This window comes from Neodiprion lecontei, chromosome 4 (assembly GCF_021901455.1).
Source record: "Neodiprion lecontei isolate iyNeoLeco1 chromosome 4, iyNeoLeco1.1, whole genome shotgun sequence".
Lineage (NCBI taxonomy): Eukaryota > Metazoa > Arthropoda > Insecta > Hymenoptera > Diprionidae > Neodiprion > Neodiprion lecontei.
In genome coordinates, this window is record NC_060263.1 from 23,604,851 (window position 1) to 23,621,788 (window position 16,938).

At 32.8% G+C, this 16,938-nt stretch overlaps 3 protein-coding genes and 1 long non-coding RNA gene across 14 annotated transcripts in view; 2 read left to right on the plus strand and 2 right to left on the minus strand.

The window, feature by feature from the left end:
* Nucleotides 1-1,901, plus strand: part of LOC107221875 (nuclear pore complex protein Nup98-Nup96) — a 14,398-nt gene extending 12,497 nt beyond the window's left edge. For all 9 annotated transcript variants that reach the window (XM_015661033.2, XM_046736914.1, XM_046736916.1 and 6 more), the window contains one exon: nucleotides 200-1,901. In XM_015661033.2, coding sequence (XP_015516519.1) covers nucleotides 200-395 — 196 coding nt within the window. In that variant the 3' untranslated portion in view covers nucleotides 396-1,901. The remainder of the gene's footprint in view (nucleotides 1-199) is intronic.
* LOC107221895 (tRNA pseudouridine synthase Pus10) lies at nucleotides 1,455-5,715 on the minus strand. The gene is made up of 8 exons (XM_046736923.1): nucleotides 5,666-5,715; nucleotides 5,015-5,286; nucleotides 4,338-4,432; nucleotides 3,437-3,747; nucleotides 3,150-3,361; nucleotides 2,902-3,027; nucleotides 2,570-2,762; nucleotides 1,455-2,381 (listed from the first exon to the last, which is right to left on the minus strand). The coding sequence occupies exons 1-8, from the start codon at nucleotides 5,713-5,715 to the stop codon at nucleotides 1,898-1,900; spliced, it is 1,743 nt and encodes a 580-aa protein (XP_046592879.1). The 3' UTR covers nucleotides 1,455-1,897.
* LOC107221886 (ras association domain-containing protein 8) lies at nucleotides 5,289-14,550 on the plus strand. Of its 3 annotated transcripts, none has more exons than XM_015661052.2 (11): nucleotides 5,289-5,434; nucleotides 7,012-7,140; nucleotides 7,231-7,341; nucleotides 8,319-8,651; nucleotides 9,432-9,552; nucleotides 9,693-9,934; nucleotides 10,106-10,267; nucleotides 10,349-10,465; nucleotides 10,781-10,920; nucleotides 11,634-11,941; nucleotides 12,060-14,550. In XM_015661052.2, the coding sequence occupies exons 2-11, from the start codon at nucleotides 7,069-7,071 to the stop codon at nucleotides 12,158-12,160; spliced, it is 1,707 nt and encodes a 568-aa protein (XP_015516538.2). In that variant the 5' UTR covers nucleotides 5,289-5,434; nucleotides 7,012-7,068; the 3' UTR covers nucleotides 12,161-14,550. The 3 variants fall into 3 exon arrangements, with proteins under 3 accessions (XP_015516538.2, XP_015516539.2, XP_046592880.1); XM_015661053.2 differs by lacking the exon at nucleotides 5,289-5,434 and adding an exon at nucleotides 5,628-5,766; XM_046736924.1 differs by lacking the exon at nucleotides 5,289-5,434 and adding an exon at nucleotides 5,682-5,811.
* Nucleotides 14,138-16,916, minus strand: LOC124293919. Its single transcript, XR_006903794.1, has 2 exons — nucleotides 16,710-16,916; nucleotides 14,138-16,619 (listed from the first exon to the last, which is right to left on the minus strand). It is a non-coding gene; the product is annotated as an uncharacterized LOC124293919 (long non-coding RNA).
* Nucleotides 16,917-16,938: the final 22 nt, after the last annotated feature.

Here is a 16,938-nt window from a genome sequence, read left to right on the forward strand (position 1 = left end):
GCTTTTTTATATTAACTCATTGTCTATCTGGTTGATGAATTAGAGAACACGTAAATTGCAATACTTTCTACTGAACTTTCTTAAAAACTTTCGAATCGATGTATGAGAATAGGAAATAAAATACCAGTAATCATATGTTACATTGATGTTAGTTTAACTAGGATCGTAATATGATTAAAATATGGTATTTTGATTCCAGGTTGTGCCAAGCAGAGATTGCGAAAAGAACTGCACATTTGGCCAGAAACTTGGTGTTATTACAATCAAACGGGAAAAATTCAACTTCCAGGATTCTTGCACATTTGGTTACGCAGTTACCCCTACCGGAAGACTATGCTCAGCAAGAGCTACGTCACATTGTAAATTTGTATGTTAATGAGATAGGAGCCCGTTAGGTTATAAAAATTAGATTTGTATGGTATAGTATGTATATTTTCTTTTCAAACCTGTTTAAAGGTAATGTTCCGTTGTATTTAAATAATGATCTAAGATCGATGTGAAATTAGCTATTTCCTGGTTTAAACTTGGGTAAGAACGGTTTTTTTCTGGAAAGATCCAAAACTTACTTGTGTTTCATGTTTTCAGCCAATTTTGTTTTCTCTCATGACCCCGTTTTTTTTCTGTGTTTCGCCTGATAATTTATATATACCTTTCTTTCATTTCTCATCACTCAAACAATGTAAAATTTAGCACTTGATAAGTATAGTGAAACTATTTTCATAAATTTTTCATTACAATTTATATTACGACGATTTCACACGTTTCGAAACCACAGTAACTTGCTAGCAGTATACCGTAAACTACAAGCGCTTGAATACAAATATCTTGTTCTTACTTGGGTATAATGGATAATCTGATAAAATTAGCTCAACTTTATAATCATGGAAATCTAAGTAAGATTACTAAATCTTGTTTCAATACACGCATTCAAGGTGTGAAAGAAAACAAACATTCCTCGCTAATTAAATACGTACAATGAACAGTTAATTAATAATTCATTTACTTATAGTTCGACAACGAGCGTAGCTCAATTGTTTCTGAAACGAATTTCTCAACTATTCGTTTCCCTACATTTAGAAATAGGATTGGGGCTATTATTTTAATTTCATTTTTTGTCATTATCATTAAATGTTGTAATCCATAGATTTTCCATTCTTTCCCACCTTTCGTGTATCAAAATTTTATTTTTTCATAATCCTAGCATAGGTCTAACATCATCTTAATTATAATTTAATTCGATTTTATAGATTATTATTTTCATTTAAAGTTAACTAGTTATTAAGATAAATCATAATTGAATTTATAAAATGGAAATGTACCTTGCATTCAACATTCATAGTGTTTCAGTATTTTGCCAAATTAGTACCCTATCTTATCGTGAGTAGATATACAAATAACGCGTCTATAACTTTGAATTATAATCGGTTGTGTCAGTTACATTTTTCCTTACTAAAATGTATTAAAAAATAACTTATCCACCATCTAATGAAAATTAGTAATAATAAGCATTGTAACTTGAAAACCATTTCAATTAAGAATACTTCACTTCCGTAAAATATGGTAAAAATTGCAATTGACGAATAAACATTATGCAGAGTATCCAGTTAGGAATTAGTGTTATTTGCGAAATGATGAAATAATTCAAACTTGGGACGAAAGATATACTTATGATATTTTTACATACATGCAATTCGTTTAGCACTAAAATGTCTGAACTGTAAGGTTTTAGCTGACTTACTACTTTTGGTTCCTTATAAAATTTTGAGTACTAACTGTCACTGCATACTTGTTAGTCCAGTCCAGTTTAAGTGACTTACCACTAAAATTTAATAAAAATGTGACTAAGTAATTGTTGAAAGTACAACTCTGTGTTTCATAATAAAGGTGAATTTATTTCTCAAGGCCAATTTAAGTTTACACTCATCACATCTAGAGCAACAATATCAACTTCACTTTGCAGTATTTCACAAACACTTGGCTTTGTTCTGCCAAAGTCTCCATGTACAAATTCCTTTACATAAGTTCCAGCTTGCGTAGTCAGATCCAGTACAAACAGATCAATTTCAGAATCCGGTACTTGGTTTAACAATTTATGATCCAGTGCAAGGTGGTTGTCCATCTCTGAATCGTGAGTGTCGCACATGAGAACTGCCATTTCGTAAGAACTAATCCAACTAGCTTTTAACGAATGAATTGTCCGTGGGCGAGTTGCAAGCGGTCGGCGATGTAAAACTCTGACAGGAGTTTTCTGAATGATTTCTAAATTGTTTATATTATTTATAGGATCTAGACTTGGCAGTGGTCGAGATCGACACAAACAAAGAGCTCTGTATGTTTTTGTTTTTGTGTCTTCACCTTCTTTAAGTGTCTTCAATTGGTCTCTGCAAAGCGTAATTAATTTTGTAGCACAATATGCGATACATCCAGAAACATGTTGCAAACAGTTTGCGTAATGACAATGGCAAAACTTGGCAAAGTAAATAGTGAGTGCGATGGTTTTTCAAACAAAAATGCAGAATGAAAATTTAAGAGATTACATTGAAATTATATATTAATATTAATTATTTACTTTGAAATTACTTGAAGATTATCAACAATATGAACCAAATTTGTAGATCCATTTATTTCTTCCGTTAGCTGCTTCAAACGAGCTTCTGTAAACTTAGTTACTCTAGGGTTAAGTAGTTCAACAGCGAATGGCCTCCCTGAATGTAGTGTTCGTACATCTACATCTTCTCTTCCAGAAGATAAAAACTTCATAGCTGGTAAATTGAAACATTATAGTGCCTATTATAAATTTTTAATAAATCAAATAAAATAAATTTACAATAATGATAATATATCTTTTTTTTTTTATTACATATTACACCCAAAAATTTTAGAAACAACAAATTTCCTCACCGTCAGCCTTAACAAATTTGAGAATCTGATCACAGAGCAGTTCTTGAACTGAAGTTTCCATCTTTTTTTCGCCACCAATAAACCATGGCGTTTGACTCAATTCTCTTGAATACTTGGTATATCTTCCTGTATTAACAAATAACATATCGCATGCATTAGTTAATTGGTATCGTACCATGACCCTCAAATTTGAAGGCATTTTTATTATCTAAGACCCCAGAACTCCTATCATTTTATAAGATGCGTACCTCCAATGAAAAAACTTGCATGTGTACAGGTGACTAAGTCTATAGAAGCTTTTGATGTAGGATAAGTCGGTGGACAAGGATAGTGTTCGACAAACTGATCATCTGTAGTACTAATCATTGCAGTTTCAACACTTTTGCGGCTGAATACACCGTTACTGAATTTTCTTTTTTGTTGGGAACGTTGTTTGAAGGTATCTCCGCACATTGTTAATCTGGAAGAATCAAATCGAAATTGAAGCACCGGTTATAAGAGAAAGTATCGTAACATGAACATTTATCATACTTACAAGATCTTGCATTCCTCCTCATCTTGGGAATACACCAGAAATACATCGACGACAAAAGGGCATGTAGACGAAATAGGAAGACTCATTTTGGCAGTAAGATTTTCAATTTTGGGAAAGGCTATCCATTTCCAAACTTCTTTTATAGGGGGTACCGTTCTTTTTAGACTGGCAATAACTTCATCAGGAAATTCAAACTTTTGAGATAAATTTATCTGTAATGAACGCTCCCTGAGTTGCACAGCTATAGGTATCGTCAAGGCACATGTGAAGGTGTTGCAATCATATTCTTGTTTATTGATTTCAGATGCGATCTAAATATAGATGTGTCAAATTAAAATATGCTGTAGAAAAAGATGAATAAAGTATGCATATTTTAATTCTCTGGTAATCATCCGCAAATATGTGACCTGATTAATATGTGATATAAGATCTAAAATGCTTCAATGAGAAGAAACATTCGTATACATTTCAATTTTTCTATAAAAGTTGAACTCTAAAAAAGATTTTAAAACCAAGGCATTGCATTTCAATTATTGTTATACATCTCTGTCAGTCTTTGTTCCTATAATTGTGTTTAGCATTATTATAATGCAATTTAAAGAATGGATATTAGAGATCTTCATTTCAATCATTTTCAAAATTCAATGATACTTCAAGATGTATTGCGTTTTCAATGTGGATTGTTAGGATTTTTTTCACTCGTCGCTTATAAAAAGCATTGCCCAGCATCGACTAAAATTTTCTTGTGACATTTCCACAATTATTAGATCTTGCTTGAAAGTGGGAAACTGTATACCAGAATTGTTTGATACCCTGAGATCAATTTGCGCAATAACTAGATATTGATCACGCAAGATAAACTAGATTATTTTGGAGTCACTAAAGCTGTTAGTTGTTATACCTTTTCTATAGCGGCTGTAATCGCATCATCATTAAGTATCCCCAGACAAGCTGTGCATCCATTTTTTGCTTTTACTTCAGTGACATGCTCTGAAACTAAGTCATCCTTGTAGCCAAGCTGAAATTCCAACATTTTTATTAACCCATTTGACAAAGTGGCTTAGTATACTTTCATAAAATATCCAACTAACTATTAAGTCATTCAAAATTCAAGTACAAATAGGCAATCGCGGAGCAGATTTGAATTCAGTGCGTTCTTGCTATATCACTCGTAATTCACTTTTATGCCACAAGTGTAAAAATAAAGACTGATACTCTCTTATATTCAGTGAAGAAATTAGGTAATTGCAAAACTACTCAAGTATACAAAACCTAACACTTGTCTAACAAGTTTTCAAATATTACTGTAACAACTGGCATTTGTTAGACAATAAAAATACCCATTAAAATGATAATAAAAATGACCATTGCTCATAAAAATAATTTCACCGTTCGTTAACTGTAAAAGTTGAAAGTTCCGAAATACACGTACTTTATCCAAGGCAAGAAATTAAGAAGATGAAGTTAGCATTGATCCGGATACTATTTGGGTTTTGAAAATCGTAATGCAATAAGATATTTTACAATGTCACCAGACACGCACTTATGTCGTATTTTCAATTTGATTTTACATGTTACCGTGACAGAGCTTTGAACAGGATTTTCGTAAAACGTGGGGCTCCGAACGCCGGACAAACGTAGACAGCATCTGACACAACAGCCAATAGTCAATAAATATTCGTAAATTAATCGTTCCTTGTTGGCGGAAATCGACATTTTTTGTAGATGTTAATTTCAAGCCCTCTTGAAAAAAACGTGCCTTACTTGTAGCTGCTTCTAGCTTCAAGTTTACTCGTTGCACCGGGCACTTTGGCCACGTGACGGCGACGACTGCGTCATCGACGTTGCGGCTAATAGAGAAGAGCCGTCATCGTTGTCAGTTGGTTACAGTTTGTTACGAGTGGATTCGAGAGGCACGATTGGGTCAATCGGAGAACACCTACGTTACGTTTACGTTAAACGCGTTCTCCCCATTGCATCATATTCGATTGAACAAAGGTAAAACAAAATTGTGTCATGAAACGATTAATATCTAGCATTTTGATTCTTCAAACAATCTTGTGTTTCGACAGAACTAGAACGGTTAATTTTCATCTATTCGCCAGGTTTTCTCTCTGTTGGGACGACAAAATACGAAATAGATAGCCACAGTTGACAGTTGCTGGTTTGTGGTTAGCCTGTCTGTCACCGTCAGTACTTATCTATAGTTTTGATCTTTGTGTACTTTACCTAAGTAGCTGACAATTTCTTCCCAACGTTTTCTCTTTACTATTATTCATTCTTGGAAAAGAAATCGGGCTATACGAGTTCCGGAAAGACGATATGCCACGGTACGAATCGTACGAATCATTTTAAACTACGTATATGCGTATCATGTATGTATCATGTATCTAATTTACGTTGTTGTCACTTGATTCTAATTACTACCAAAAGTCTTTGACAATCGCTGCAAATACCGCCCCTTTATCAAATTTTCCACATTGCTGCTTGCGATATTTAAATACTCTTTAATCTTGCACAATTTTTTATTCACGACTATCACACGTTACATGTGGTACATTATGTAAAAAGTGTATACCAGATCATTTAAATTTACTTTACAATCATTAAAGCACTGAATTCTAGCAAATATTCGGATTTACGATTATTGAATCAGGTCATTTAGCTTTCCATTTATGCATTGGACCACAATAATCAGAATTATAGAATGAGATGATGGAAAATTACCTTGTGTGTATAATTACTTTCATAGTCTTATAATTTGTATATTCAGAACAAATGATCAATCTGATTTTATAGCTTTCTACTATTTAATATTTTATTGCCACATAAAGAAATTATTGATCAAGCTGAACAACGATGGTACTATTGTATTTACTTGAACCTACTATGTATGATTTACAAGAAATTAACCTCGAACACTATTCAGGAGCAAAAAACCAGTTAGAGGCTATTCCTTGTGACGCCCGAGATTCTAAATTAATCCCCTTAACTTGGTAGATTGATTTTTTTACCTCAAACATTGAAATAACCTTCCACCAGAGAATAGGGGTATGGTTAAAGAATTTTCGAAAACAAAGGCATTGAAATTGATCGAACTAAGATTAAATAACTATTTCTAAGATGCGCATCTAATCACAATTAGTGAGAAATTTGGTTTATACGTTATAAGTTTTAATGAGTCAAAGTTTTTAGTCGTAAACCAGTTTTGAATCCAGAGTTGTGTACTCATATCGTGAAATATTCACCTATTTGCACCAACTGCACAAGCGTTTCCTGATATTTTGGTATATTCCATTTTTGGATTTGGAATTTTAAACATACTGCCGGCACTTTGGTGCAGTGTTTCACCATCACACTTTAGATAGTGGCTCTCTCAATGAATCAAACCATGTGAATTTGCTCTAATTGTCTAGTGTTACTATGAATTTCTTACCCATTATTCCATTTATTCATTATTGTATTTCATTTTTTCCACAAAATATATCTTATTTACTTTGAAATTACTACTGTTAAGTTTCAGTCGCTTTGCACATAATAATGTTTTACTTATTCATATATATGTATATTTACAGTGAATCTGAGACAAAAAATGCAAGGGATCATGAGAACCGAAAAGTTTAGATGACACAATGGAACTAAAAGTCTGGGTAGAGGGATTTCAACGTATTGTATGCGGGGTTACAGAAACAACGACATGTCAGGTTTGTAGAATTAGCTGTTACACAGCCATGGGTTTGTCATGTGTTCATATATATGGCAAGTTTCTTGCAATACATCTTTTTTACTTCAAGGATGTTGTATATGCACTGGCTCATGCAACAGGGCAGACAGGCAGATTTACCTTGGTTGAGCGTTGGCGAAACAACGAACGTCTCTTGGCCCCATATGAAAATCCACTCAAGGTAAGAACAACCTTACGCTTCTTTAGTTCTTTCTATCTTTTAGTAAATAAATTATAGCTAAATTGTTGCCTACCAGTTTTTTTCCCCTGTAGAAAAAATATCGTAGAAATATTCAGAGCATTTTCAGATAATTTTTGACTTCCCATAACTAACTTCACACTTTACTGGAAATGTTGTCATTACATGGCAGTTTTTAACAACATTCTTTTTTTCTTTCAAACGTCGCTAAAAAAAATGTCCACATTTCTAAGCTTCTGTTCAGGACTTCTCAACTATTTTATGTTGAAATTTTTGTTAATATGTCAGTCAGCCTCTACTGGTTCTTCTTGTTGTTGCAAATGTGTATCTAATCAAGCAGTTTTTGACCAGTAACTTGAGTAAATTCAATAATAAAAATGAAGAGTTCTTCTCTGAATGTACATATGAATAGTAAAATTGTTCGTACCGTACCGACATGATGTGAACAAATTCATTGATCCTATTACAGAATCTGACTAGATAATCAAAAGTAATTCCTGAATGATGCTAAAAATAATCCAGAGATGCTCAAGAAGAATTTAAATTGAACCAAATATTGAAAACAAAATAATCCAACATTTCGAAAGTGAGTCATTTAGAATATTGGAGATACTGATCAGAAATATAATCACTTCAGATCAGTACACAAAAACTCTTTTCGAAAAGATGAAGTAGTTTTCAATTCAAATCGTAATACTGACATTAAATTGAATAAAAAGTAATGAAAGTGCAGAGACTTTACTCGGAAATTTATAGGAAAAACAACAAAACATTATCTGAATAACTCTGCAGAGCCCTGAACAATTAATTGCTAAATTTTTACAGAAAAACATTTCACCAAGGAATTCCTTAATAAGCAAAAACTGTTTCATATATCAGACTACCCTACGAACTTTCACCAAGTTCTTGATACGATAAGTGTATTACATTGAAATATTGCTCTTTGTTGCTTCTGACAGATTTTACTGAAATGGGGAGAATACTCATCGGAAGTTCAGTTAATACTAAGAAGATCTTCGGATGGAAACAAACCGCAAGGTACTTTGGGTGCTCGCTGTACCCAAAGATCTCATCTAAATGGACTTCCTAGTAGCCACCCTGAAGGCACTTATTTTAAAGAAGGAAAACTTAGCGGAGCAGCAATCCAAGAGTGGCAAGATTTTACACGAAATCCAACAGTCTCTAATTCTCCGGAAGTTGATGAACCTAAGGGATTGGAACGTAACAGAGATATCAGAACATCACTCACATTCGGTGGACTTTGCAGTGCTGTACCAGAAAATACTTCAGAGGTAAGTATTGAGTCTGTGCCTAATCACTTGATTCTTTGCTAAAAACTCTACCAACTCCAAAATCATTTGTCTGAATTTTTTTTATCTACAATAGGTAGAATATTTGGATTGCATATAGGACCACCTTTTCTCTAGGACAATAGATCTTTAATTCTAATAGACTTTTCGTTTTGATTTACATTTTATCATTATTATTTTGTGTAGCTTTTTTTATTGGTCTGAATTTTTTACATCTAATGGTCATGTAGAATACACTTACTGACAAGCTTTATTTATTCACCTTTCGTAGTAGTTCATTAATCTGTTGTGATAGTATACCAGACGTGGTAAAGTCAAAACAAATATGCAGTCAGATGTGACTCATACACGCAATATTTATTTATCCAAAACATCTTTAATGAAATTTAAATTTGGTTGCTATTGTATGGAACTCGCAACATAAATGTAACACACAAAGTTCTTACTAATAGTTCGCGTATTAATCATTAACTTTCTTTACTTTCTTAACATTCTGTGACTGGAACGCTATAGTCATTTAACAAGCGTCTATTCCATGGACAAATCAGGTTTAGTTATTTCCTTACATCTCAACTGTGGTCTGATTGTAGACATTTTTCTGTAAATGATACTTATACAGAATAATGAGAGAATAATAATATCTCTCGCCCCTGACTAGTCCAAAAAAGTGGAGAAGTGACATGTCAGTTTATAACATCCCAACTCGTAATTTGAATTACGAATATACGACTTAATTATGTTTCTTACTTGTGTTTGAATTAGGTTCAAATGGAAAATGTGGCCATAGTTCAGCCTACACAGCAATTAAAATCAAAAGAACCAAGTGCACAAAAAGTTCAGCACAAACCAAGCCAGTCCCCGAACCGAGCAGGTAGCAGTGAATGTAAGTTTGTCGCCAAAGAATTGCTTATGACTTTTGGGATGAAGTTATTCATGTCACATTCTTCAAAGTCATTACTAATTTACTGAATAAATTATTTCAATAACACTGACATTTACTTATTTTCTTTCCTATTTTCTTAGACAATGTAACATACATGCAACAAAGGAAAGTTCGAGAAGTTCCTCCATACAGGGATCCACCTGGATTAGTTTCAGCTTTACCAAGGACGCTTCCGCCTTACAGAGAGCCACCCCCGCCAAACCTCAGCAGCCCTAGTAGATCTCAATTTTCGCCATTATCCAGTGGCGGGAGCCCACAGCTTCAGAAAGATGGTCAATCTTCTCCGAATAACTCGACAAAATTGAAGCGAAATCTGTTCAAGGTATACATTGTGCAAATTTATTCTTGAATGTTCACAAATCGTTTGTTCAAAACTGCTGTTAGATCTGACTTACTATCACATTTGACTTTATTTTAGTTATCTGTCATTTTTTAATTATATTATGCATCAATATTCTCTCTATTAACTCTATTTATTATTATTTTTCGTTAGGAATTTCACGAGCAGAAAAGTCAAACACCAATGAGTAATCCAGTACCAAGTCAGCCACAAAGTATGATGACTGTTGCATATACTCAACGATATGTTGAACTGGTAAGATTGGTTAACAGACAGCGTGACACCATTAACGCCCAGCAAGCAGATTTAACTAAGGTAGTAACTCTAATTATGCTCTGAAAATAAAAGACCCCACTCTTTCTGTCTAGTTTGTCATAACAATTAATTTGTTTTCAGTATGATGCAGAAATACTGTATTTCGAAACTAAAAATAAAGAACAAGTACATCAAATGGATTACATATCACACGAGGTGAATCGATTTGAATCAACGGGACGTATGCTCGAAGAACAGGTAGGCATCTCAAGTTATTATTTTCTAATAGTAATATTATAGAAATAACAATACACTGCGAATATATCATTTGACACTAAGTTCATGTACGATTTTCGTTCTCAATTGCGTGATATAAGCTAGCAGAATAATAAAACTAGAAACTCAAGATATAATGATACAAGAAAATTTTCACACATAAGTACGAACACAATATTGCAATCTAAACTATAAATTTTACCTTCAGTCGAAACTTTATTCTTTATAGTTTAGTTAGTCTCATGCATAGCGTTAATAGACGACTCATAATACTATTTTTCACCGTGTATGTTTCAGTTAAAAGAACTAGCTCATGTAGAAGAGGAAAGTGAAATAGTGCGGCAGCAAGAAAAAACTTTAAAGTCCGAAATAACATTGCTAAGATCGAAGCTTGCAAATTGTGAAACAGAACTGTTGCAGTGCAAAAATAAAATTAGGTACCATCATGCCTCTGAAATTAATAATATTTGTCGAAACATTTCATCATATAAGCATAGATAACAAGTAGAAACATCGTCTGGCCTAACCAACTTCCTGTCATTCCCGTTTTATACAAAAATCAAAATCTTAGACACTAAGTTTTGATTTTCGCGAATAACTCAGGGGTAATATCTAATCATTTTTTATTTCGATGAAGCCAAACCTAAGAATCCGATTTCAATTGAACTGGTCCACCCATTTCTGTGCTAGAACTGAGCAAAAAAAAAACTTACTTAATGCAAATAATTCAGGAATGGCGTGGTCCAAATAATAAAAAATCTGCTCATCCGTTCTCGAGTTATTGTTGGACAAAAATTGGTTACAGGCATAATTACACACGCTCACTCACACAAATATTCACCTGAAAATGGTTGGAGGTGATTCTCTGATTTCAAAACATGGACATCTAGCGAAAACTCAACTTTTCATTTTTTGGCTGATTGTGACAACTTACCTTCTCTTCTTTGAAAACAGAGAAGCAGGATGTTACCAATGTGAAGATTTCCCTGCACTCGATTTGATGAATATATTTTGTAAAAAAAAAAGTCATTTAACATTTATATAGGTACAACTCGTTTGAAAAATTCTGCAATTCACTATCCACACAATTGTTTATTTTTGTCTCTCGCTTTTGTATCGCTTAAGTCCAAATGAATTCTTTCAAATTCAGACTGGTGATAGAAGAGCTTGCATCGGAACAACATGCGATGAGTCGTGAGGTAGACGAAAGGAAAATAATGGAACGAAAGATAATAGGAGAAGTGGAACACTTGCAATCTGAAGTTGAACATGCAAAGCGATCGGCAGAACTCGTTACACAGTGCGCTGAATCTCTGAAATTAGAAGTGGCTAGTTTAGAATCAACTATTGTTGAGAAAAAGGTACAGGTCGAACGCCTGGTAGCTGATATGAAGGAAGCCAACTTACAGAGTCTTGCCGTTGCGTCACAGGATGATCAGATCAAACATTTACTTGAAGGTGAAATATTCATGCCATACATTTTAATGTTTCAATAGTTCATTGATAATTAGCAGTAACTCGTAGCGGAACATTTCATAAATTGAAAGTAATGCACACTAAATATTATTCGTTCTAGGCGCACTGAAACCAGGAAGTACACGGAAAATGATAGGATCCCCGAGACAGCTTGAAACTGCCGTTCCTACCAGTAAAAACCCACATGGTGTTTGGGTTTAAAATTTAAACACCGTCTCATATGTGACCTGTGTACGCAATGCAAATGCAAACATTAAATAAGAGTATTTCAATCGGCTGTTGCCAATATACGTGATACACATATACACGGACGAAAAATCGATTACAAAGCAATAACTGAAGTAGCTTTTTCTGAAAAATTGTCCTCTATTTCAAGATGCACAACGACTAAGGGTGGAATCAGTATGATCAAAATACATTCTTTTTTTGTCACGTGGCCTATCTGGTAGATTTGTAAGTTTCTACACTGTCTAATAGTAAAATAATAAAAGCACATTGTTTGCACTCTGCACAGATGTTTCACACTTTTCTACGCGGTAAAACCCGCTTGTATAGAGTTTGTAGTAGTCTTATATGTATACATATCTTTGAAATATTTTGTGAAAGCATATCTCTATTTTCTAACTCAATCTCGCAACCAATTATAGTCGAGGCAATATTCTAAATATACCTACGTTGCCTACTGAAGAAATACTTTTTGATTCTTTATGGAGCAATGAAAAAAAACATTACTTTTGTTTGTAAGCCTGAATGTACAATTTAATAAGAGATTGTTATTGCGTGGTAGCATGACAATACGATAATGTATAGGTCTGTGCAAGTAATAAACTATGTAATTTCATTTAATTATACACATAGGAGTCAGGAAATCGATCCTAATACGTTGAGTATACATTAGCTGATATAGCACCACGAAACCAATTAATCTATATGAAGCATTATCTTGTAAGATTCACGAACAACGTCGAGGTTAAAACTTTCTGCTTTGTATGCTAAATTGTAATATCAATTGATTCTTAATTCACAATCCAGTAATTTTAAACGAAACTCCGCTGTTCATTAGAACCTTCATTGCTAGTTCTAGTTGAATTTTTAAAAATGTAAGACATAGTCATTCCTAAAACTTCTTGAAAATTATTATTAGATTTCACTGTCAAAATTGAAAAAACATAATTATGTCAGCGCAATTCTTATAGCTCTTATTAAGTTCATGATTATTTATGTTGAATTAATAAGCTGGTACGTCATCTGATGTGTAATGCCATAATGCATCATGGCTCAGCAACCACCTGTATGCTGGTCTTTAGTACTAAAGTACCTTGAACCACCGACTTATATGCCATTTAAAGCCATTACGTTTAAGAGTTGTTACAATCGTTGATAAGTATAACAATGCAAGGTAACTCCAAAAATTTCTTCATCTCAAAAATCGTTCAGAAGACATAATTTTCTTCAAATTAAACTATATTGCATAATGTCGTGGTAGGAAAACTTTACACTATGTACAACAAAGAGTATGACATTAAATTTTGCAGTATGTATCCCGAATGGTAATAGAATATCATAAATTTCTAGTACATGTGTACTAACTAATAAAGACATTATTTCAAGATGATAAATTCAGACGAAATTTGAAAATTTTTATAAAAAAAGACATGATTTTATTAATACGGCTATCAAAAATCTAGAGAATAAAGACTGAACAGTTATTTGAATTTATGAGTGGAATACAAACCCGCGAGTACAGCCGTACAGAAATAATTTAATCATATAATTTTCGGACTGATATAATTCTGCAATAATTTCTTATTGGTAATATCTGTGCAAAACAATTTTTTTATTTTGTACTTTGTTCAGGGTGTCTACTGCTTCTTATATATCCTAAAATCCTCAAGTCATCCTGGATTACAAAAATTGCTCCACAAGTTATCGAAAAATCCTGGAATCATTTGTATTATCCTGAAAAAGTTGACGTGATACAGTTTTTATTGAAAACTGCAATATTTGATTAGTGACACGCGGCCTTTTTACGTAAAGTTTAATTCGTCATGCCTCTAGAGCATATGCTTAATACCTACAGATATGTGAATTACTTTATTCAACACGTAACCAACTCATCCTATTCTTAAAAATTCATAAGAAAACGAAATTAAGGACCTAGAATTTTTCTATAAGTTATCCTGGAAACTCCTGGAATAGTCCTGAAATCTCAATTCTCGATTGCAGTAGACACCCTGTCTATTGTATTCATTAATATACATGTATCACAGCCTATTAAGTGTATTCGTCTATTAGCCTGATTATTGTGTCTCAATACTACTTGTGTTGAATATTTCGGATGATATCAACTGTGATTCCCATGGTTTCGATATAGCTTTGCGTATTCACATTTCAATACACAATTGTGTGTTAAAATTAATAACGAGTAATATTATAGCCTTCTGAATCACTGAAAGAATTATTTTCTTCCCATTCAATTAGTAGATAATCATATGTACTGACATACAAATAATTATTAGAAAATATTTATTCCATTCATTAGTTTCATATAAATTTTGATTACAGCAGATTGAAAGTTATTCATGTAGAATTGAAAGTTGGCGGCTTGAAGAGTTTTGAATTCAATTTTCTTTCCTACAAAGCCTAACTGCGCTGTAAAAAGAAATGTTTGAACTCATAGGAGTGCTTATACCTTGATTATTAGCTGAAAAAATTGTAGCTTATTAAAACGAATCTTTAAAACGATTGTAATTTTTATATATTATAATAGATATTTTTATCAGTTTTATTGTAAGTAAAGTTTCTTACTAAAACAGTACTAAATTCTGCATAATTCATAAGTAATTACAATTTTATCTAGTACCACGAAAGTATATTATAAAGTTCAATTAAAAAAAAAAATATATATATATATATATACATATATGTATTATATATACATACAAACATATCCAAGATATGTGATCAAAAATTAAAATGATCCCACTTAGTAATTATCATACATATACAAGCCCACTGCCATTATTATTATTATTATTATTATTATTATCGTTGTTGTTATTATTATCATTATTGGTTTTATCCTCATAAATAAGTAAAAATTACACAATAGTTTATATCCCCATTACGGTTTATCGTATTTTTGCATCATTTTATGATTGTTTTAATTTATGCAAATATAATTGAAGCAAAATATTGCTACAGAAAAATTGAATGTATTGTTTGTTAAAAAATGGATGCAATATATTATTCCAATAAAAAACTCTTCACATTATTTTTCATCTGCGGTATGATAACATTTTTTGTCTGAAAATAGAACTGCCATAATATGAATTTCCACCCTTGAGAGGCAATAATGGTTGATTAAATGAATATAAGGTGACAAGAACTTATAGTGGTCTCATGAAGAATCATTGATATTTAGGGTTTCGATTTGATCTTCAAACAATCAGTCCCCATCATCTCGCGAATAAATACAGTAAATATTTTCCGAAGTTTGATATCGTGTGAAACCTTTACGAAATTATTAATATACTTGTACTAGGTGAAATTCTGATTTTCAATTCAGTGTTTAAAAAACTTTAAGGGGGTGGTTTACTTGATTACGACGTTCTTGTATAAATTTCCAAATACCGAAATCACGTATCTCAAGCGCGAAAGAAGGGCCCAACAGCCCCATTTTATACGCAATTCTGAACAAACACACTCCGATATAATTTCATTTGACGCAGAAATAAAGAAATGGTATGGATTCTAAGAAATCGCAATAGTAAATTCGTAGAATTCATGCCATTTCTTTATTTCTGCATTAATTGAAAATGTATTGTATCGTTTTTGTTCAGCATTTTACCTTCTTCACGTTTGAGATATGCGGACTTTGATATTTGGAGATACATTCGCCAATGTCGAAATCGACCAGGGTACCCGCTTAAGGTACTGTACTCAACATTTTATTGGTCCCGTCAATTCGACGATATAATACACGATTGGGTAAATATCTAGCGTTTTGCGATTTAGGTGCATATATGACAACCGCTAAGAACGCGTGATGATGCGGGTAATTATACATTTTTAATATCTAACTAAAACGGTCGGTTCCGTTAGTTTCGTGTTGCGTGGCACATTTTTGCCAGTAGTGTGCTTAGGTCCGAATTTATTGGCCAATCAGATTCAACCTGTATCGTCTTTTAGTCCTTTAAAGGAAATAATAGTAAAGAAATACAAAAGGGATTTTTTACGATATTTATTTTTTTCCGATATGAAGCATACAAAAATGTTACGTGTGGAACGTGAAAGTAAGTGAATATTCGGACAACTATAGTATTGAGTATTCAGAACGGCCAAGCATCCAAGACTATAGTTGTAAAAACGATCGAACTGCTGTTTGATTAGAAATTAGGATTTACACGATATTGTTTTTACTACAATAAATCCCTGATTTGAATGTTTTGACCGGTATTTTGTGTTTTTTTTTTTTTGTTAGTCTTTACCAGCAAATTGATATGTGGTCTTCTATGTCATACATCATACGATGTCTGGTCATTTATTCCTCCAGGTATGAGTGTATCAAATTTGAGTAATATTATTTGGATTAGAAAATCTGAATACATCCCACAATAATGCCCATAAAGTCGACACCAGCACAAAGATTGGCAAATTTCTGTGAAGCACGAAATATTTTTTCTCGATATGAAGCGGTCTTAACATCAATGAAACTTATAGGATATATCAATTATATCACCTCACATACCGTGTAAAATTTTCAATAAAAATCACGAAAATTGGGTTTCCCTAATTTTCGAAAAACGAACGTCGTTTCGTCAGTTTTCGAAAATCTTGAACTTTCTCTGCATATTTCAAAAGAGTGCAAGAAACTCTACAAAATTTGACCAAGATCTTGGGATATGTTCCGATATACACTAAGAGCACTGTTCAGTGCTCTTACTGATCAAGTTTAATTAATGCTCATCGAAAAATAC